This window comes from Misgurnus anguillicaudatus, chromosome 18 (genome assembly GCF_027580225.2).
Source record: "Misgurnus anguillicaudatus chromosome 18, ASM2758022v2, whole genome shotgun sequence".
Classification (NCBI taxonomy): Eukaryota; Metazoa; Chordata; class Actinopteri; order Cypriniformes; family Cobitidae; genus Misgurnus; species Misgurnus anguillicaudatus.
Window position 1 is genome coordinate 18,446,686 of NC_073354.2, and position 22,592 is coordinate 18,469,277.

Below are 22,592 nucleotides of genomic sequence, written 5' to 3' on the forward strand. Positions count from 1 at the left end.
GTGTGTATAATGAAAAAAGATTTTAAACTTCAGACCTTACATTTAGAAACGCTGTAGACAAGATTATGACCTAACAATTTACTTATGTATATTAGAACATTAACTTTACACTTCAAACAACGCTTTACTAAAATATTTATGGATCTATTGGTTGAATATTTAAATTGTACTTATTTAAATACACATTTTGAAAATAGCCACCTGATTTGAAATTGCAATTTGAAACAAACTTAAGAAAATGGGGAATTTTAGCTGGAGTTTGAGCTAAAGTTTCATGCAAGTTTATGTTGTCTTGTTGTCTTCTATAGTTTTATGTAACATGTATGGTTGCTGTTTGGCAATCTCAAAATAATCATTGTTATTTGTATTATTTGAAGTAGTACTGTAAAAATAATAATAATAGCAACAGTAATACGCCTGCATTGAAATAAGTGTGAAATATGTGTGAAATATGTTGTTTATACAGTCAAACTCAATAAAATTCATAAACATACAATGCACAGATTTAAAGCCAAACTATCAACTTAAGAACTAAGAATACTGGACTAAATTTGTGCTGATAATCAAATTTATATTAAAACAAAGTGCAATCCCTACTTAAAAAAAACAATAGACATCATCTTACCAATTCTATTGGTTTTATTGGAAATTTTATTGGTTCTATTGGAATATGGCCCAAAACACACTACAGTGTATTGGTCTTTGTTGGTCTCTAATGGTATGTATTGGTTCTTTGTATTGGTTCTAATGGAATATGGCCCAAAACACTCTACAGTGTAGTGGTTTAAATGGTAAAAGCTAATGGTTTCTATAGGTATTTTAATGGAAACCATTAGAATTTTCTGTAATGGTTTTATTGTTTTTTTTTTTCAGTAGGGATGTAATAATACATTGAAAAAGACTAAATAAACACTTCCTTTCGGTTAGGTTAACATGCAATAGGTTCATCGAGATAAACTTTACATTTACTTGAGTAAATATTTTTTTATTTTGCTTATTTTGACACATAATGCATTGCTGGGTGTAAGTCAAAATAGACGTTCTGACTAGAGAGGATACAGCTAAGGCCAATCTCGCGATATGTTGGGTTTAGGGTTATTTGAGGGTAGGATTAGGATAAAAAAACAGTGGTTGTGGCTAGATAGGATACAGCTACAGCCTAAATTCCGTGTAGGCCTAATGTTGGGTTTAGGGTTAGGTTTGGGGGTAGGATTAGGATAAAAACAGCGCTCATCTGGCAAGGTCTCTCAAGATTTTGGCCGTAGCTGTATCCCTTCTAGCCACAACCCAAAAACGGATGTATCTTTTAAATATTTCTGTAGTACTGATAAACATCAACAGGGGGCAATACATTTCAAAACAATGTTTCGTTGCGTCACATCAGAACTGCCGTAATTGCGTCATGACGCGCTGTACTAGGCTACACGAGCGCAGCAGGTTTAATTCACGTATTTAGATAAGTAGCTGGATAAAATGGCGTCTACGTGGAAAATATATTTAATGGTAGTGCAGTTTATCGTCTTGTGTATCCTGACCAACACCCAGTCGAGACAAATAACCAATGAGAGTGAATCGACGTGTCATTTTAGGCAGTTTAATGTTTTTCTGTGTGTTTACGCTACATCCGCGTACGCGCATACTGTGTATGCTGCATGTAACGTGAGGAGAACTAACTAACTAACATTTACTGAACAATATTGTAGCTTATAAAGCTTCTTAACGCCATTGTTGATTGCTATTAACACGTTTGTGTGCCTTCGGGTCAATATTTATGGTTAATTCAAAGCATAATCGTGAACTTCAAAACATGTCGGAATATTGTAAACAAACGAGTTTGTTTGATTGATTGTCGTTTATTTCACAGGAGACTGTAGTGCTGAATGTGACAGCGGTTGATGTAATTCAGACAAAGTACAATGTACAGGTAAAATAATAATGCAATTACTTCCTGCTGATAAAACATTAGAAACCACCAAAGAAATTCTAATGGATTAAATTGGTTTACTTGAAACCAATGATCTCTGTGGTTCTCTATTTGTGGCGAATCGGAAGCAATAGAATTTGTGTTGTTTCTTCAGCAGGGTTCACGTGCTTCAAATAATGTTATGTGTGTAAAGAGACGATGATCATTTAAAATGTCTTTGTTTCAGATCAACTTGACTTTAGGTCTCTGGGACAATGAAACATTCATTAATGGAGCTCCTATTAAACATTCAGAAGTCACAAGGATGATAAGTCCTGTTCTGCTGTGTAAGTATTTTTATTTTATTTCATAGTGCTACAATATCATCAAAATGTGTGTATTCCTATTACTTACTTATTTGTCTTTATAGTGGATGGCTATAATGGGAGTTCTAGGACAGCGGGCGAGTTGGTTAGCAGTGAGCTGAGGTTGATGCTGAATCGCTCGTATATTCAGAGTGATGTTGGAGATCAGGTTCAGTTTCTTGTCTTAAGTCAGCAGATAATCCAGCTGGAGGATGAAATGGTTTGTCTCATTTTAACTGTCTTTATTTTATGCATTGTAGCTGATTTACAGCAATTACTTTCTAATAAACAAAATATTTATGAATGTTTCTTTTAAAACTACAGTTTTAGTGCTATAGGGTAAAATAAAATGCATGATAACTGCTCCCCATGCTTTATATGTTGTAGGTCCATCAGCCAGACATCTTTGAAGTGGAAATCCTGTGGAACCAGACCGCTGAAGAGATCACACATGTTATCAATGTTTACCCTTCATCAGCAAGCAAGATCTCAGCCATCCCACTAGAGAATGACATCTTAGTGACTGACACGTCCATACACAGTGAAGGTACGTTTACTAGGTGCTTCAAATATAGTACTGTGTAGATGTGATCTTGCATTTACACTTATGCGCTGACGCTTTTATCAAAATTGACTTGCAGTGCATTCAACTAATACATTTTTATCTGCGTTTCTTGGGATCAAACCAGTGCAGAGCCACAAGAAAGCCACATTTTTGGCGCAGTGGATTCGAATCCACTGTGACACACCATTGTGTCCCTGAGCAAGACACTTAACCCCTAGTTGCTCCAGAACCGTGCAACCTTTGACATGTATAGCAATTGTATGTCGCTTTGGATAAAAGCGTCAGCTAAATGAATAAATGTAATTTAATGAATGTACTCTACTCTCTGAAATACTTGATTTCAGTTGGTTGTAGAATCCTAAGGATCGAATACAGCATCGCCCATACTGTGGTAGTTTTAAGTGTGTTGTCGCACTCTGCTGTCTCTTTCCTCTTACCTAATATACAGTAATACTCTTATGAATATTTTATGTCCATTAATGCACTGGTTTGGTACGTAGTTGTATAATAATCAGGATAATGGCCATTTATTGCAAAATAAATTGCTTCAGGTTGATATCAGGCCTATCTGGGATTACTTTGGGTTAGTGGCATGCTTAATGTACATTATCTGTTGCTTTATGTTGAGTTTGTGATGCTCACAGGTGAAGACCAAGTGCTTAACACCACCAGCCACTACTTGTATAAAAATGCTGAGACTACCCAGGAAGAGATCGCAGCTCCGGGGAAACTTCCAGAAACGCCCTTGCGGATGGATCCAGAAACCGTGTACGAGTTGAGAGAGGAAGAGGAAGGGAATTCTGATTACATCCTGCCTGAGGTTCCTCTCCGAGGTTCCATGACTTCTTACAGCGTAAGCGCTTGTGTACTTGTGTCAGGCTGGTACCGTTTATGCTGAGAACGCATTCAGTTTGGGTTGGTGACACCTCTTTTGTCATTTATATGTGAGCAGGTGGTTTGCCAGTGGATTGAAGAGGTGAGAGATAAACTGAGGCGCTTCTGGGCGGATTCAGTCCCACTTTTCTTCTTGATCATGTGGGTGGTGGTAGTTGGTGTTGCAGGCTCTGCCGTCATCATTAAGATCTTGGATCTTCTGTTTCCCTCCTGTGAACACAGGTATGACCTGCAGTGACCTATTATTGTGCCTTTAGCTTGGTTCTATTTGAAATAATGGTTATTTAGCTGAAGCTGGATTTGTTGAAAATTCAGGAAAAAGTGTTATTGAAAAAAATTTAGATTTTACAAGTTATTCACAGTGGGATTTAAAGGGGCCATGGCATGAAAATCTGACTTTTTCCATGTTTAAGTGATATGATTGGGTCCCCAGTGCTTCTATCAATCTAGAAAATGTGAAAAAGATCAACCCAGTAACTTAGTTTTGGTAAACCATTCTTTACAAGCACATGAAAAAATAGGTTCATTGAAATTTGGCTCTCCTTATGATGTCATAAGGAGCTCTTATTATAATAATACCGCCCCTTAATCTGCACTATCCAACCACAGCACTGCCATTTAGTGCAGAGAAAAGCACAATTGAGTTTTAATTGCAACAAACCACCATCATTGTGACCAGTGTTTTAATTTCATCAGCTCATTTGCATTTTAAAGGACACACCCAAAACGGCACATTTTTGCACACACCTACAAAGTGTCAATTTTAACATGCTATAATAAATTATTTATATGGTATTTTGAGCTAAAACTTCACATATGTGTTCTGGGGACACCAAAGATTTATTTGACATCTTAAAAAAAGTCTTGTGCCATGGCCCCTTTAAATGATGCAGCCTGTTAGATGTGTAACACACTAATATTTGTGTTTTTCTTTTTATAGGGGATTTTTTCAACTGAATCCAGAGACTCTAATGCCAAATGATGAAAAACAGTGTTTAATAGATAACATGGAGGTAGAGGGAGGAGCAACAGAAAAGCATATTTTAATAGAGAAGTGATTGCGATGAATGTTTTCATCAATTTGGTTACGTGGCTTTATTTGGTTAAGGACACCAATGACTTTAGTGTAGCACTTTAAAGACCAATTCTGCAACATTTGCTAATGAAACAGAGTTCTATTTTCACATTATCAGACGTTTATCGTTTTGTTTTCATTGCTGCACTGTGCTGAAAGAAAGAAGAGTGTACATTTATTGAAATGTGCACAGCAACGGCATGTTCCTGCCTGATTTTTGATTAAATATTTCTTGGGCTGGACTTGTCTTTGACTACTTTGGTATAGAGGATATTACTGGCACCCATGGGGTATGATACCATTGAAAAAAATTGATAAAGTTGAAAATTATGTAAACAAAACATATTAAATGCAGCAGATTTTGATCTATTCTTTACTGTTTTATAAGTGACCTGTATGAACTTGCTTTTATTGCTTATTTGTCTTTAATAGTATTTGTGTCTTTGTTTCAGCATCAGATATAGATGTGGCATTAAGCATGCATATTACTGGCAACGTGTGCCCTGCATTACTTTTTACCTGCATTGGATGATTTTGACATTTTAATCTGTGTTCAAACTTTTCTTGAATGTTTAATATTGTTTGAAGTACTGTAGTGTTATTTTGTAAAGACAAAGGATTTTATGAACATTTACATTTCCGTTGGACTCCCTTTCATTGAAGCCCTGAATAGCGCAACTTTGGGTAATGGATTAAAAAAGTCGGTGTTTAGTTTGTATATCAGCATGGAAATATGTTTTTCTTCACGGTTTGTTACATCAGTAAATACTGCACAATAAATGGGTTTGTCTCATTGAGTCTCCTTATTACATTTAATCATATCCATTTGTCATAAAAAGTTTATTCAGCAAAATATAATTCTACATATCAATCATCATAAAGAAATATCACTAAGAGCAAACCAGAATTGGTTCATAGTGTTTATAAAAGTCAAGTACTGTCATTAAGACAATCTAATCTTGGTCTAGTGCTGGAGTCTTTGGCCTTTAAATCAACCACACGATGACACAGAAAGAACAGTAAACTCGGTCATTTGCATAGCTCTATAACTCTATAGTTAGTAGTTGCACTTGGAGGCATGGTAGTATTTGCTTATCGGTGGCAGTGTGGTTTTACACATACAGAGCAAATCATCACTGTTGTATAAACAACCAAAGCATCAAGCCCTACTGTCTGCACATTATAGAAAGGGTACACAGAGTGCAGTTTTAACGGCACCAAAACCAGTTTTTCACACCCCGATAAAGATTTGCAAAATAAAGGCTTTTGTAAAGAATGATCTCCTGGAATGCATTTAAGCCTTGGTCTTTGAAAATTCATTTACAAATTCTGAACTTTAAGTGAGCTCCTGTATCCAAAGTGTCAATGATTAACCAAACCTACTTTACTATTACTAACCTACTAAATATTAAACTATTAAACTTCATTTAAGGCAAGTCCTATCTGGACGCTATTGTGTGTTCTAGAATGAAACCGCTCTATGAAATGAGTGAAACTGATCCTCGGTCTTCCAAAGTGCTTATAATGATTGTAAACTGGTCCTTTAACGCCGATGTGAGTGTCGGAGCCTTCAGCAGGAGCCAAACTCTGCTATCCACTTCTCATACTTCTCCAAGTCAGCAGCAGATACAGATTTGGAGACTTTCTTCAGTGACACCTCAAAGTCCTCCATTGTGGTAGGCATTTGCATCTCGTCTTTCGGTACATTTCGGATTTGCTCGGGGGTCAAGCCCTCAATACGTCTTCTCATTGCCATCAGGGATGCATCTCTGCAATTATTCAGAAATAAATAAAAAAAAAGCTTAGTGAGACAGAGTCTACTTTCAGATACAAATGATGTGTTAGAAGCATATATTAAACGATTTTGGACAAATCCTAGTTTAACATTTTCTATCGTCCAGAGTGACAGCGGACAGCAATTGTCAGGCATACATTTATGTATGTACATTCATAGAAAATAATGTGTTTGATTTTTAGATACACGAGGTACTATGCTTCTCACACGGTGTGCGACCCCCTTTAGGGTTGAGTTGCATCATGAGTAGGTGATAGGTGTACCTGCATAGGTTGGTGATGTCAGCACCAGAGTATCCCTCCATTTGCTCAGCGATCTTGTCCATGTCAACATCATTGGCCAGATCCAACTCCTTCAGATTGATCCTGAGCAACTCTACCCGGCCTTTAGCTACAATCACATTGCATACAAACACATCCCATGAGTGCTCAATCAGAAATGTATGATTTTTAAAGGAGTAACCCTGTCTGTTAAATCTAGGGTTAAGCCTCAATTTAATTATGAGATTAGGAGCATTAATGTTTGATTAAAATCATTGATTTCTCTCTTTAATCATGGGCTTTCAAGGATATAATTTTCAAATTATGTTTTTATGTAGAAAACAGTACATCACTGAAAAATGTTTTTACAGACTGGGTCACATATCTATTATAGATGTTAAAGGCGGGGTGCATGATTTTTGAAAAACGCTTTGGAGTCAGGCCGAGTACCAAAACACCCTTTTAGCCAATAAGCAGTGCGTGTCAACTAACCGTCATTGTTGCCTGGGTTGTGTATGTGTGGGGCGGGTCTATCAAAATAAGGTCCAGATTCTATTGGGGTAGGGGCGTGTTTGTTTAGGTGATTTCAAATGTCAACATTTGCTTTGAGATCGTGCACCCCGCCTTTAAAGTACTTTAAGTTGTACCCGTATGATGCTTTTATGGATTCTGGGTAATTTCAAGAACCTGAGGGCAATGGGATATAAATTCTCTTCTCTAATCGGCGTCTCAGAGCTTCGTCAATGTCCCAAGGGAAGTTGGTGGCTGCTAGAACCATAACCATTTTTGAAGGGTCATTTTCAGACGATCCACCAACACCTGGATAACACAAGTGATTTGTATAGTTAACAATCAAATAAAAAAATCAATGTATCATGTCAACTTATTTACCCTTATTTTACTGTCACACGGACATTAATGACTGTAACTGACTGTTTAACACTGACTGGCTGACTGTAAATTATAGATTTCCTATACATAACGAGTTATCCTTAAGGTGTGTGTCCCCATGCCAGCCATCCACTAAAGCAGTTTATTTACAATGCGTGCATTTGTGTGAAAAAAAAAACGGTACCATCCATCTGGACAAGCAGTTCAGATTTGACACGTCTGCTGGCTTCATGTTCCTCTGAGGTTCCTCTGCGGCTACATATGGAGTCTATCTCATCAATGAAGATGGTAGTGGGGGCATAAAATCTTGCCTGTGTGCAGATGCCAACAACACACAAATGTAGGCACATTAACAGAAAACACATATGTAATTATGTCTGTAAAAATACAGGCTAAAATCTCAAGTCTGATTTCAATCTTGACTTTGACATGACCTTACTCAGTCAATAGATATCAAGGTTATATTTTTACAGAATGTTTTTTTTACATTATGTAGGATGATTTTATGTAAATCGCAAAACATGACTTGAGCTGGGTTCTTACAGATTGGGTCTTATTTGGCTGCCATATTAACTGATTACATGTATTAATAAGGGGCAACAGTGAGCATGTGTGTTCTTGTGTAACATGTTAAACAGGAAGTGAATTTTGTGAATTTGTAAGCACATGTGATTTTACCATTTCAAAAAGCAGCCGTACGAGTTTCTCAGACTCTCCTCTGTATTTTGAGGTGAGCGTGGAGGAGGAGACATTAAAGAAGGTTGTTCTGCACTCCGTGGCAACAGCTTTAGCCAATAATGTCTTTCCTGTGCCTGGAGGACCCACCATTAAAACTCCCTAAAAATAAATGTTAGTTATATAGAATATACATTACTCCATGAAAGTACATTTTATTGCGTTGAATATAAAATTATGATATTTTCAGAGGTACATTTTTAATGATAGTAAAGCGGTTTTGGAATCAAATTTTTTTTTTTATTACGTTTATATGACCCACTCTCTACAACAAAGTCAAGGACATCTTATTTAAACATAATGGTAGGAAAAATAGCTATTAACAGAAGTATAGTCCCGTTTTTATACATACGCGAGGGTCCACGTACAGCATGTGTGATGCAGATTTCGTAATCAGAAAAGTATGCGCCCACAGTGTGTGCGCACCGCTGGATTTTTGTAATGTACGTACTTTGTATGCATAGGTCACGCATGCGCATACAGTAGAATGTAGTTTAGCCATTGCATTTCGTTGGATGAGCCTTTTGTTGACGTAGTAAGTGGATTTCAACTCCACATTCATATAATCACATTTGGTTTTCTGTGGGGTTTCTTGGGCATTCGTACCTTCCACGGGCGCCTTATTCCTTTAAAGAACTCGGGCATCCACATAGGCAGAACCACAGCTTCTTTCAACAGCTTCTTTGCTTCCTCTAGATCAGCAATATCATCCCTATAGTAAAAACAATTATATAAGACCTTCAAATGTAAATGTTTGAGTTTGACACATTATATTTGTAATATACACGCAAGAACTACACAAGGTACACTTTATAATAAAATATGCCTTAGAAACAGGTGAAAGGAGTGTGTATGAACAGACCATGTGACATTAGGATTTTGTGAGATGATGTCTCTCTCCAGAGAATCAATCAGGTCTTTATCTTCTCCTCCTCTGTCAAATCTCTTCACCTCTGTTTCCACACCATCTGCTTTATTCTATAGGAAATATATAAGGACAGGGTGTTTATCATATTTTAATTTCTTTACTAAAGGTTTCTGTGCATTACACAATTGTAAATTTAATGTATAATGCTAGTTGAAAATCTTTATTTTATTGTGCATTTGTCAGCATGATTCATTTTATGCAAGATGTATCTTTGTAAAAGTGGCCCAAGATGATATTTACATAGTAAACAGAAAGAGTGCAAGAAACCGGATGCACAGGTTTGCATTGTTAACAACGCAAAAGGAAATGAAGTTTTAAGTAAATATTGCATCTATATTGCCAGGGTACGACACAATAGGACTTTTCCAAATAGTAGAGAGACAGAAAACATGTTTAATGTAGGTAAAAGCTCCATCAGTCAGCTGTCCTCACCTTTTCATCTTTGGGCTTTGATGCATTTTCTTTCTTTTCTTTGCCTTTGTGCGGTTTCCCCTTTTCACCATTGGCAATGCGTGGTGATGGGCGCTGCTGGCCACGGAGGCCGACGCTTAACCTGTTACCGTGGCCTTTACCATCTTTATATGGTCCAGAGGATTTTCTCACTACAGTTGGAGAAGACCTGTTCATCACACACAAACATCTTACTAGGCGACTTTGATGTATTTCTTTAAGAATTATATTGAGCTTGGAGAAAGAAATGAGAGGGCAAATACCATTATGGATTATGTCAGGGGTTCCCAAACTTTTCATTTTGCGACCCACTTAAAGAGTTTAATCTATTTCAGGACCCACCACAATATGTTTTAATGGAAATATGGGGTAAACACACACATGTTGTCTCTTAGAAAAGAGTAAATCCTATTTTCCTGGTTAAACAGTTTTTCAATTTGATTAAACAGTCATCTCAGGGTGCGACCAACAAGTGGATCCCGACCCATAGTTTGAAAACCCCTGGAGGTCTCGAGACTTGAAAGAGCTCTTTTTAGTCTGCTCTTAATCTAATTCACATGATATGACTTTTGATGGGTTTTTTTAAACACAAACGCATCTAAAGACATTCACACACAATTATGCCATTGCATTTCTGTTACTTTTATAGGTAATTTTTCTTAAATATCATTATCAATCATTGGAATTAATAGATTAAAATGTCTTTAACACAGTTTCCCAATAATTAAAATTTTCTAGCCGAATAAAGTGTTCAAATTATTTAAAAAAAGAAATATAATTATATAGAGCGTATTTTTTATGATAATAGACTTGCTTTTTATAAATGTGCTTGGATAACATCCCCCTAAAATGTTCATTTTTTCATCATCGTGGAAAACTTTAAAGTAAAACTAGGAATGCACAGATATATCGTCATATAATCGGTATAATTAAAACAAAAAAAATTGTTCCCACTATCAGACATCGGTCAATTGTTAAAAAATAGCCCACCGCTATAATACAATTTGATCTTTATTAAAGGTGCTGTGTGTAATTTTTAGAAGGATCTCTTGACAGAAATGCAAAATTATACAAAAAATTATATTATCAGGGGTGTATAAAGACCTATTTTAATGAACCGTTATGTTTTTATCACCTTAGAATGAGACGTTTTTATCTACATACACAGAGGATCCCCTTACATGGAAGTCGCCATTTTGTGCCGCCATGTTTCTACAGAAGCCAAACTTGTCTCTGACTATGACATGTTTTTCCGGTGGCGGCTACCGTAGCTTCTCTATGCGTTTCACATGCGAGGGATGAGCAGTGGACTGAGCCGTTGGTTGCAATTCGCAACCTCACCACTAGATACTGCTAAAATGTACACACTGCACCTTTAAAAAAAAGAATACCTGGACTACATACCTGTGTTCCACATGTACAGGTAAAATATCATTGTCCTGGCTGAAACTACTAGGTTTAGATGGGGTCGACTCTTGGTGCTGGAAGCTTTCAAGTGTGGTCATGATCTCCCGAACATGCTTGGTTTCTTCATTTATCTCCTGCCAAACCTAAATGAAGAACACACACGATCAATACAAATACTTGCTATTAAAGTTATGTGCTAGATGTTTGCCTGAAGAACCTCAAACCTGTTGCCATTTTTGCTGTAGAGGAGAGTCTCTCAAGGAGTATTGGTATTTTTTAATCTGCTCCAGGACCCCCTGATAACAGACCACTGCAGAGCTGTAGTTTCCCAGCAGGGCATATTCTCTAGCCAGCTTCACATTCTCATTGATCTCCCCCAAACTCATGCTGTAAGCTTCAGATATGACAGACGAACATCCATTACAGGCAGAGATAAACACACGCCCTGGGTGTATTCGTGTTATGATCGTCATAAAGCACATTGTTATTGACACAGAGACGCTCGTTTGTAAATAATTGTAACATTTTATTAAAGAAGTCAGTAAATAATCGTACCAGCTAAACAGAAAACCTGATAAACACGGAAAGATTAACAGATTGCATGAACGCTATTTTCATCTGAGATTAATCATTAAGAGACAAAACAGCTTAACGGTTTGTGTCGATTTCACACATTGAAACTGGAAAGATCTACTAACCTGTTAACTTATAAGCCTCAGATTTGGTAAACACACCTGACCGGTTTACTAAATAAAGTCACACCGTTCAAACGATCGGCGACTAAAAGCCATGTGTGTGATGCTGTGGACAATGAGGATTAATTCAAACAACTTAGAATCCACAGTCACACAAGTCCACAACAGAAGTTCAGCACTTGTTTAGGAAGGGACTTATCAGTGTGAACTGTGAAGGCGGAAACAAATGTTACCCGCGCGGCCAGTTTTCAATATAAAAGTCGAAAGCAATGGCAGTCCAACGCACCGCTACTGCCTACTGACGCTATTGGACGCGGTCGAGCCATGGGGCCGCCATCTTAGATCGGTCACCCGCTCCACTCAGTGTAATCTGTATGACAGGTGGAATTGAGCTATCAGCGCATTTAATTAATCATATCTCAGTGAAAACCGAACTGATTTTCACGCGGATTTTTTTTGCTGCAAAGGTCATTCATGGAGCTATGATACAGGACACATGGTTCGGCGTATTTTAACCCCATTATGTGGCGCAAATCCCGTTTGAGTGGGGGGTGACAATGTGATGTATATCTTTAAATAAATATTTCTCTGGGATTTTTTTGGACTAGAAGCCTAATCTTGGTCTTGTTTTAAAGAAGACAATTTGGGGCTTTTCACAGATGTGTAAGAAGGTGAAAATATTAAATATAAATATTTTTATAGCAGTTTACCTTTATTTTAATATATAAAAATAATGCAATAACATATTTTTTTATAAATAAAATTATAAAATGTAAATGTTTCACACAATAAATAATGTAAACATGAAGCAAATATGTCTCTAGTAGTTGTGATCCAAATTTCAAGATAAACGAAACTAGGAGTACGACCGGTTTAAGATGGCGGCCGTATTTCTCAGTCCCCAGCGGCCAATAGGGCATCTAGTCTCTATTATAATATCTATGAACATACCTGCTGGTGCTGTTGGTGCTAGGGTGTGGTCACTGAACTTTTAAGCTCATTTCTTTCAGAGATGCTCTTAATTGACCATTTTCTGAAGCACGAGGAGCAGCATTGTGCTGAATCCAAAGTGACTCCGTTTTATTATGTGCTTTGTGCAGCCACATCTCCAGCTGTGAAACTACAAGACGAAACACTCACTTATCTAAATCAAGGTAGGCCCTATTGATTATTAATCATACAAGATGTGCGTGTGCAGATTTATTACTATAACTGTAGGTCAGTCCTATGAAATCCGTATGCTTAACAGAAAACTAGCCGAGTGTAAAGGTATAAGCTGCAAATATATAATTAAGGTAAGTTAATGATATTATTTTGGAGCTTGTTTCTGAAATATTTTTTAAATACATTTTTCATTTTAATGTTGTTTAGGAAACATGACTATTTTACTCTGCCTCTCATTAAAACGGTGTAAAGATGTATTAAAGATAATACAATAAAATACTGTATTAAATACAATAATGTTTTAATAAATACAATGGATGGGATATTTTTAATGCTCTGGCTTTTTGACCTATGACTGATGACTGAATTTTTGAAACTTTATTCTATAAATGTGTGGTGTTTCATGACCGACGACTTCAGTACACAGAGCACCAACAGCTGGAGGGATGGAAATGGAACCGACCAGGAGACAGAATCTTGGATTTAGGCGAGTCTTCTCTATTTGAAAGTCTTAGGACTTTTTTCATTATTATATATCAAAATTATCAAAATATGTACACTATCATACAAGTGTATAAAGAATTCCCAAAATGTTTTACTATGCCCATATGTTCAGAATGTCCCTCTGTCAGTTGGGATCGTGGATCAAGCACATCCATTGCAGCTTAATACCATACAGTTCCTCTGGGATCCTGACCAGAATGCCTCAGTGTTTATCCGGGTATATTTTTTATAAATTCAATCGCTTTTATGCTGAATTTATTATCACAAGCAGTAACTTCTCTGTCTCTTCATATGCAGGTTAACTGCATTAGCACCGAATTTACTCCTAGAAAACATGGTAGAGAGAAGGGAGTCCCCTTTCGCATTCAGATACACACCTGTGCCGCCAGCGAGCAGGGGGAATATGTTAAATATATGCACTCCGCCAGCTGCCAGGTCAAAGTATTTAAGGTAGAGCTGTCAGAAAGATAACTTTTGAATCTAAACTGTGAGAATTGAGATTGCTTTAGACTGTAAAATATGCATAAAAAAATTTGTGTAGACGGTTTCTTTGGACGCACGTGCGGTGAGCGATACACGCCTGGTCCAAACTTTACTTCCGATTTCAGTTTTTAATGGTCTGACTAGTTGTTAAACTGAACTCTTGGGCAAATATCTCGTCGAAAATAACAAATGTTTTGGTTTTCTAGGTAATCTATGTGTTGTTAATTTAGCTTGTTATATAAATAAACTACATTTGAAAAACTTTGTTGTTATTTATTCTTAGCAGAGTTTGACCATGAAAGCCGCATGTTTATGTTGTTACTGCTGAAACCGTCTATATGTGAACCTGCAACTAGAGAAATTCATATATGCAAGCTGAGAAAAGGGCTTTCCATTGATGTATAGTTTGTTAGGATAGGACAATATTTGGCTGAGATACAACTATTTGAAAATTAAAAATTGAGAAAATCGCCTTCAAAGTCCTTGGTAACACATATTACAGTAAGGTTAATTATATATAATTACTAATTATAATGCTTATGATAATACATTTTAGATATATTTATGGTAGGAAATGTACAAAATATCTTTATGGAACATGATCTTTCCTTAATATCCTATCCTGGTCCAGGGAAACATACCGGCGACTTCCATGTAAGGAGACCCACAGTGCTTGTAGATAAAAACAGCTCATTCTAAGATAATAATAACAATACGGTTAATTTTTCTAAGTCTTTATACACCACTGATAATATAGTTATGTATATTATATTGCATTTCGGTCAAGAGATCCTTATAAATGTTACACAGTGCTAACTTGGCCGATCTGATGAGATCTTTCAAGCTGGCAGTCTATATCAAACTCTCACAAAGTCTCCCAGAAATACCTCTCTCCTTTGACTGACCATAGTAAAATATTAAGCTTTCTTGAACAAACAAGATGTGACTGAAGTTGGACAATCCACATTGTAAATAAGGTCAAGGGGTGAAACTAAAAAAGTCATGTAACTTGGTATAATGTCCTTTCTTTAAGTGCTTCCCTTGGCCTGAAGCCCCATCTATCAACACTACAAGTAACACTTCATCTCCTGTTTATCCCAGCAGTCCTGCTTCATACAGCTTTCAAGAGGGGCGAGTCCCAGTGTTGGCTATACTTTGCTTTTCTCGCACACAAGATAAAAGCATTAATACCCAAAAAGCCCACTGCTCTCACATCTTACTGTTTATAGAAACTGCTCTCCAGACCAGCAGGGGGAGCTTCTTCTGCCCAGCTACTTTGATGTAAGTATTTTAAGATAGTTAAAGCATTAATGCCTTCCTCTTTTATTTTATAGGTGTGTTTGAGGACATGGATGATGCTATGCTCATTATAGGGATTCTTATTATTTTTGCCATGTAGCACCTGTTGCCTTCGTCCTCCGCGCATGATACACAGCAGTGGTTGCATCGTAATAGGTTCTCATCTTTCTGCAGGATTTTCTCTGGTTTCTTAGGTAAGCTGGACTATATTATTGGCTCTCATCTGAAACCTAGTAAGGTGCAGTGCTTTATCAACATTCCTTGATTGACAATCCAACCAACACTTTATATGTAATGTATGTTCTGGGATAGCCTTCTCTACAAAGCAACACTATATTACAATTAGTCTCAAACATTTTTATGTAAGGAGTGCAACTATAATGTCTTAAAGTGCTGCCTTTTTTGGACAGATCATTCAATTTCAGAACAGAGCCATATTACCCATGTTTTACCTAAAATGTTAGTGCTCGATTATTCTTTAAATAACAATGTTAATTTGACCGACAGGTTCTGATTTGCTAAAAATGAGATCTGTGGGCCTGCTGATGGAATCCGTCTTTTTAATACAATCGAGGGGAGGTGAGCTGTCTCTTTAAATAAACACTGCTCACCCGTCACCATGATCCAAATTTTATGCTTCATAATCATGTTTGATCTTTTCGCTTTAATGTCTGTCAGGTGCGTATACCACGTCTCACTGTCTATGTATCTCAGCTGCAGAATAGATATCAACCACATGCCAAAGGAGGGGCTGATGGAGGTAAGAGACAGCACAGTGTTTACCTGTGACATGCCGGAACCATTCAGACGTATTCCTTATACTCCGGCTTTTCATTTTTTTGTTTGTAGTCTACCATGCCTTCTACCTAGAGGACCTTACTGTGTTTGAGCTCACTGAGAAGATAGCCAATCTATATAATGTGCCCTCACAGCAGATTCATCATGTACACAGACAAGGGCCGACGGGGATTTACATCTTGGTTTCGGATGCCGTAAGAGGGCAGAAGTTGGTCCTAGATTAGCTAGAAGATTTGGGTGCTTTTCTTAGAAAAAGGTTTTATTTTAAAGTTTTAACTGACATTTCTGGCTAATGTATAACAGGTCAATGTAAGTCAAGGCTTTGAGAAACACACAGGTTTTCATGTTAGAAGCAGTCTTCCCTCATAATCCATAATCCATTCCAGTTACTGATTTTTAAAATAAAGACCCTGAAAATATAATTCTCCAGGAATATAATAAAACATATGTATTTGTTCAGATGGTGCAGAACTTCACAGAGGAGACCAGCTTTATAATCAGCACTTGGAAAGGTAACTTCATGGACATGACACTTATCTCAACTATTCTGATAGCTTTATGTTTGTCAGGTTATACTTATCAGGAGAAAATTAACCAGATGTCCATTGCTTAAAAGATGCTTTCATAAGCAGGACTTTTCTATAATAGATACAAATATGAAGTAAATCAGTGTGTTTTTAGGAATACAATATGATTGTGTCGCAATTGAATGGATCTGACTCTTAAAAGTGTCTTAAATAACAAGCTACAATGTAAAAAACACCAATCCAATGAATGTATTCACATTTAATTCATAATGTTCTTGTGCTTATTAGGGGCCAAGCACTGAATGAGTAATACAAATTTTGTTCATTTTATGCCAGGTTCTGCTCATATAATGTTTGGAGCAATCCGCACAGAAATGACTGAACAGATTTTTCTGGCACCTAGGAATTTTTTTGAGAAATACCTCTGTAAAGTTGATCGTGCCGTGCCGGTGACGTTGTCTATTTGTCATAATTAATTACTGTACATTACATTTTATAGCGTTACTGTACAGAATGTTGTTCTTGTCTTCAATCTCACTTGAGCTTTTTGATTCTCATATACATTGTATTTCTGCTCTGCGGTGTCATTTCTGCATCTTTGTTGATTGGCATATGTCAATCCTTGCATCTCTGTAAGATGTGAATAAACAGAGAAGAGCTTTGTATAACTATACACTTCAGGTTTTTTTAAGAGAAAATGTTGTCAAAGTTGGTACTTAAAATGTTTAATTAATTATAATATTAATTATTGTTGCACTTTTTATGTTTTGTCATTTATCCTTTTTTTAAATATCTTCTTTTGTGTTTAACAGAATAAAAAAACCATACAGTTTTTAAACGATGCAAGTAAATGATGACAGAGTTTATTTTTGGGTGAACTATCCCTTTAGTGATTGCTGTGGACATTTGTATTAAATCCTTAGCTTCTTTGTTTGTGAAGTTTGTATTTTTCTGTTGTAACTTTTTTTTTGTAAAAATATTTTTTTCGAATAGCTATTTGTATACTACTAACAACATTTAAGCAAGCTGTTTGTTTGGTGACTTTTTTTTCATAAAATACATAAAAACATATATTATTTTTATGGTGCTTAATTGTGCTTAATTTTATCAAAACTTAATCTTTATATGTGACTACACAGCATTACAAGATATACAAAACTAGAAAATGGACAGATGCGTTTAATGTACCAATAAATTACCAGAGAATTAGATGATAATTTAATGACATATAAAAATATCAACAATGTAAAATACCATTCATAAAAAATTTAAAATGGACAAAAAATAAATGTCTTTAAAATGTAACTTCCAAATGCTATTAAATTATTGAAATATTTTCTTATAATCTCAGTGGGTTCTTCAAGTAAATAATTTAGGTCAATGGCTGACAAAGATAAAATCATTGTCTTGAGATGAATTCTCACATAAATATATAGTGTATTCAATGAAATCAAACAGTATACAGTTGAAAATATAAGGGATTTCCCCGTCCCTTACGACGTGACACGATGATGTAATTGATTATAGAATGTAAAACGTCACATAGAACTTCTGTTCTCTCAGGGAACCGAGGTTACTGTAGTAACCGATATGTTTACACTTATTTTATGGTAAGAAGAAAAACAGTCAGGTGGCTCAACCGCTCCGCTAAAGATCCACTGATTCCGATGATCCACTTCGTGTTTTCTCGACCGCTCTGCAGCATCTCTCTCACAATCTGGAGTGGAGTTCCCAAAGTTCGTTCCATTAACAGGTAACTTTAGGTTCATTACATTACTTCGGTTGTCGATTCGCTGAATTAGTAATTTGGTAGTTTGTTTTTGTAATGATTTGCTCTCGGTCTTCTAAAAGTAAAAACAACTTAGCAAGCAAATAACAATAAAAATCCACAATACAATGCTTGTCTAATCAAATTAATGTACCCGATCAAATCCAGCTAAAACCAGGATAAGCTGGTTTTCGCAGCCTGGCAAGCTGGTTTTAGCTGGATTTTTCAGTAGAGATCTAATATAAGTACCAAAAAATGTCTGTTGTTGGCACACTTTGTAGACCAAAAACCAACCAACAATGCCTTCACAAAAAAGTAGACAGAGACAGAGTGGATGGGAAGGCTGCTAAAAGCAATTCAACATTGCAACTGGATTCAAATCTCCACCAAGCCAGCTGGTAAGTCGTATTTAGCAGTTTGTCAAACTTTAATTCTTGTTATTAAGTAGTATATTTATCTTAACCTCCTAAGACCTGTGTCCACATACATGTTGTTGGCAGCATAATACTTAATTATGTGTAACTGGAACCTGTTGTACACATACGTGGACAATTACACTGCTTCATGTTCAAAGAAAAATATTTGGATATTATATTTATTTGTTCTTCTTAACCCCAAATAGTTGGAAGAAATCTAAAATCCAAACCAAAGCTTGGGTATTAGGAGGTTAATTACATTATAATCACTTATGCTAGTCATCTATAACACACTACAGACACGTTTTATTAAAAACATATCAATACCACCCCCCTCTACATAACGTTAGCCCTTTTTTTGGTTTGGACCACTGTCCCTCAAACTGTCCGTGCACGGCCTTCAGTAAAGCTTAAAGGTGCCAAAGAATGCATTGAACTAATATGTTAAAGGAGTCCAGGGCCCTACGCAGGATTTTATAAATACTGAGGTCCATAAAAATCTGCTCTACATATATGAATTTTAATACATCAGAAAACCAAAGAATCAAATAACTATAGATAAGTATGCAGAAGACTTGTGTTGGTCATTAGGAATAGATTGTAATAATTATTGTACTATCCTGGGCACACTGGGCTGTGTCAGTAAAGTAAACATAGGCTAACTGAATATAGGATCATTTTAGTGAATTAACTAAAGGCTATCGATAATTAATTTATTATATTAATTCACAATATGCACACACTTATTATACACTTAATATGCTGAAATACAACATCAGTAATGCAGTGGTGGAACTAGAATTGTAGAAATGGGTTGGCCAAGGCTACTTTAGGAGGTCCATATCCCATTAAAGAAAACTGTAATTATTAAAAAAGCGTAAATGAATCTACAATTACTTCACATTACCCCACATTAGATCAATATTTTTCTTGCCCTGCATGTATTTCTGCATGCATTATACTAACTGTAAGATTTATTCATTAATTTTAAACTTCTCAAATCTGATTTACTGTCTGTTAATGAAGCAAAAGGCTTCTTGTTAACTGTAGTAACTGTAGTAAAAGTTGTTCAGGAAATCAAAGTTCCATGATAAACCTTAAACTTACTTTAAATAGCAGAGCTCAACACATAAGAAGTTACAGTCAGGACAAGTGAGTGATTTTTCTTCTTATGTTATTTAATTAACTTTAATGACTTCAACAGGTATTTTTTATTATGCTTTAAGACCAAATTCAATTAAATGTTTAAGCTAAAAGATGAACATGGGCTCATTTAAACTCCATTCCAGTTCAACACAATGAATCTAATTATTATACAGTAAAAATATCACTTCAAGAATAAAAGGGGGGTGTTAAATTTTGTTAAAAAACATGCTGAATAATGGGAAGTGAATTACTTGAGGGAGTGAAAACAGCGCATTAAATTTGGACACCCATGTGGCTCAGATGCAGTAATGTTTCTTGTCTTGTCACCTTGACAATCACTGCGGTTCCATATTTCTCGTCATTAAAATTCTGTATAATAGTCAGCGTTTCATTACTTACATCTTTCTTGCACTTCCACTAACTGCGCATCTGACCTTTGTGTTGCACCTCTGTCTGCCTGGTTTGATTTTATTGGTCATCTCTGAATAATTTTGACTTTATCTTACTCAATGGGGGGCAACGCAGACCTGTTGGCCTGTGACATCACACTACCGCGAGATCTATTTAAAAGCATACTGAGTCATTTACTGTTAAATCGTTCTCGCGGTGCTAAGACGTTACATGCCGATCAGTCTACGCGGCGCAGCAAGGAGCCAAACGAGCGCTGAGCTTTGAGTCAAATAGGACGAGCGTCAGAAAATGACAGAGGTCCAGACCTCGGGGACCTCAATGGTGGATACGCCCATGAAGGAGTCATATGATCCGATTTGATGTTTTCCTTTCTCTTTAGAGTGTTAAAAGCTGTTTGTGCATATAGAAGACCTGTAAATTTGCAAACATTAAGTTTCAAACCCAAAAAGATCTTTTAAAAAGTAAAGACGTTGGACTTCACACTGCAGGGAACATTTGCATAACACCGCCCTAATGTATACATAAATAAAGAAGGTATAGTTTTGTTGCTGAATCGGCACAAATAAAAAAGGTATAGTATTGTTGCTGGACGGAGTCGTGCCGGCGCGCTTGGCACTTGACTCGACGGAGTCGCGTCGGCAACGTGAGGTTGGGACGGACTCGACGGAGTCAAGTGCCGACGCGCTTGGCACTTGACTCGACGGAGTCGCGTCGGCAACGTGACGTTGGGACGGACTCGACGGAGTCGTGCCGACGCGCTTGGCACTTGACTCGACGGAGTCGCGTCGGCAACGTGACGTTGGGACGGACTCGACGGAGTCGTGCCGACGCGCTTGGCACTTGACTCGACGGAGTCGCGTCGGCAACGTGAGGTTGGGACGGACTCGACGGAGTCGTGCCGACGCGCTTGGCACTTGACTCGACGGAGTCGCGTCGGCAACGTGAGGTTGGGACGGACTCGACGGAGTCGTGCCGACGCGCTTGGCACTTGACTCGACGGAGTCGCGTCGGCAACGTGAGGTTGGGACGGACTCGACGGAGTCGTGCCGACGCGCTTGGCACTTGACTCGACGGAGTCGCGTCGGCAACGTGAGGTTGGGACGGACTCGACGGAGTCGTGCCGACGCGCTTGGCACTTGACTCGACGGAGTCGCGTCGGCAACGTGAGGTTGGGACGGACTCGACGGAGTCGTGCCGACGCGCTTGGCACTTGACTCGACGGAGTCGCGTCGGCAACGTGAGGTTGGGACGGACTCGACGGAGTCGTGCCGACGCGCTTGGCACTTGACTCGACGGAGTCGCGTCGGCAACGTGAGGTTGGGACGGACTCGACGGAGTCGTGCCGACGCGCTTGGCACTTGACTCGACGGAGTCGCGTCGGCAACGTGACGTTGGGACGGACTCGACGGAGTCGTGCCGACGCGCTTGGCACTTGACTCGACGGAGTCGCGTCGGCAACGTGACGTTGGGACGGACTCGACGGAGTCGTGCCGACGCGCTTGGCACTTGACTCGACGGAGTCGCGTCGGCAACGTGACGTTGGGACGGACTCGACGGAGTCAAGTGCCGACGCGCTTGGCACTTGACTCGACGGAGTCGCGTCGGCAACGTGACGTTGGGACGGACTCGACGGAGTCGTGCCGACGCGCTTGGCACTTGACTCGACGGAGTCGCGTCGGCAACGTGACGTTGGGACGGACTCGACGGAGTCGTGCCGACGCGCTTGGCACTTGACTCGACGGAGTCGCGTCGGCAACGTGACGTTGGGACGGACTCGACGGAGTCGTGCCGACGCGCTTGGCACTTGACTCGACGGAGTCGCGTCGGCAACGTGACGTTGGGACGGACTCGACGGAGTCGTGCCGACGCGCTTGGCACTTGACTCGACGGAGTCGCGTCGGCAACGTGAGGTTGGGACGGACTCGACGGAGTCAAGTGCCGACGCGCTTGGCACTTGACTCGACGGAGTCGCGTCGGCAACGTGACGTTGGGACGGACTCGACGGAGTCAAGTGCCGACGCGCTTGGCACTTGACTCGACGGAGTCGCGTCGGCAACGTGACGTTGGGACGGACTCGACGGAGTCGTGCCGACGCGCTTGGCACTTGACTCGA

General features: G+C 38.3%; 2 protein-coding genes and 1 long non-coding RNA gene across 5 annotated transcripts; 2 read left to right on the plus strand and 1 right to left on the minus strand.

The window, feature by feature from the left end:
- Positions 1 to 1,388: 1,388 nt before the first annotated feature.
- Positions 1,389 to 5,595, plus strand: ginm1 (glycoprotein integral membrane 1). The gene is made up of 8 exons (XM_055186231.2): positions 1,389 to 1,563; positions 1,865 to 1,924; positions 2,151 to 2,250; positions 2,334 to 2,488; positions 2,656 to 2,815; positions 3,478 to 3,686; positions 3,786 to 3,949; positions 4,668 to 5,595. The coding sequence occupies exons 1-8, from the start codon at positions 1,474 to 1,476 to the stop codon at positions 4,783 to 4,785; spliced, it is 1,056 nt and encodes a 351-aa protein (XP_055042206.2). The 5' UTR covers positions 1,389 to 1,473; the 3' UTR covers positions 4,786 to 5,595.
- Positions 5,596 to 5,623: 28 nt separating this feature from the next.
- katna1 (katanin p60 (ATPase containing) subunit A 1) lies at positions 5,624 to 12,184 on the minus strand. The gene is made up of 11 exons (XM_055186230.2): positions 11,967 to 12,184; positions 11,493 to 11,655; positions 11,266 to 11,411; positions 9,844 to 10,030; positions 9,346 to 9,461; positions 9,090 to 9,195; positions 8,427 to 8,585; positions 7,933 to 8,059; positions 7,545 to 7,676; positions 6,861 to 6,987; positions 5,624 to 6,571 (listed from the first exon to the last, which is right to left on the minus strand). Exons 2-11 carry the CDS (start codon positions 11,652 to 11,654, stop codon positions 6,373 to 6,375), a joined length of 1,461 nt encoding a protein of 486 aa, XP_055042205.1. The 5' UTR covers position 11,655; positions 11,967 to 12,184; the 3' UTR covers positions 5,624 to 6,372.
- Positions 12,185 to 12,232: 48 nt separating this feature from the next.
- Positions 12,233 to 17,721, plus strand: LOC129429192 (uncharacterized). Of its 3 annotated transcripts, none has more exons than XR_012358638.1 (9): positions 12,233 to 12,626; positions 13,064 to 13,117; positions 13,548 to 14,081; positions 15,148 to 15,395; positions 15,514 to 15,607; positions 15,921 to 15,992; positions 16,092 to 16,173; positions 16,263 to 16,723; positions 17,075 to 17,721. It is a non-coding gene; the product is annotated as an uncharacterized lncRNA (long non-coding RNA). The 3 variants fall into 3 exon arrangements; XR_012358637.1 differs by lacking the exon at positions 12,233 to 12,626 and having other exon boundaries at positions 12,694 to 13,117; positions 13,548 to 13,848; positions 13,929 to 14,081; XR_012358636.1 differs by lacking the exon at positions 12,233 to 12,626 and having other exon boundaries at positions 12,692 to 13,117.
- Positions 17,722 to 22,592: the final 4,871 nt, after the last annotated feature.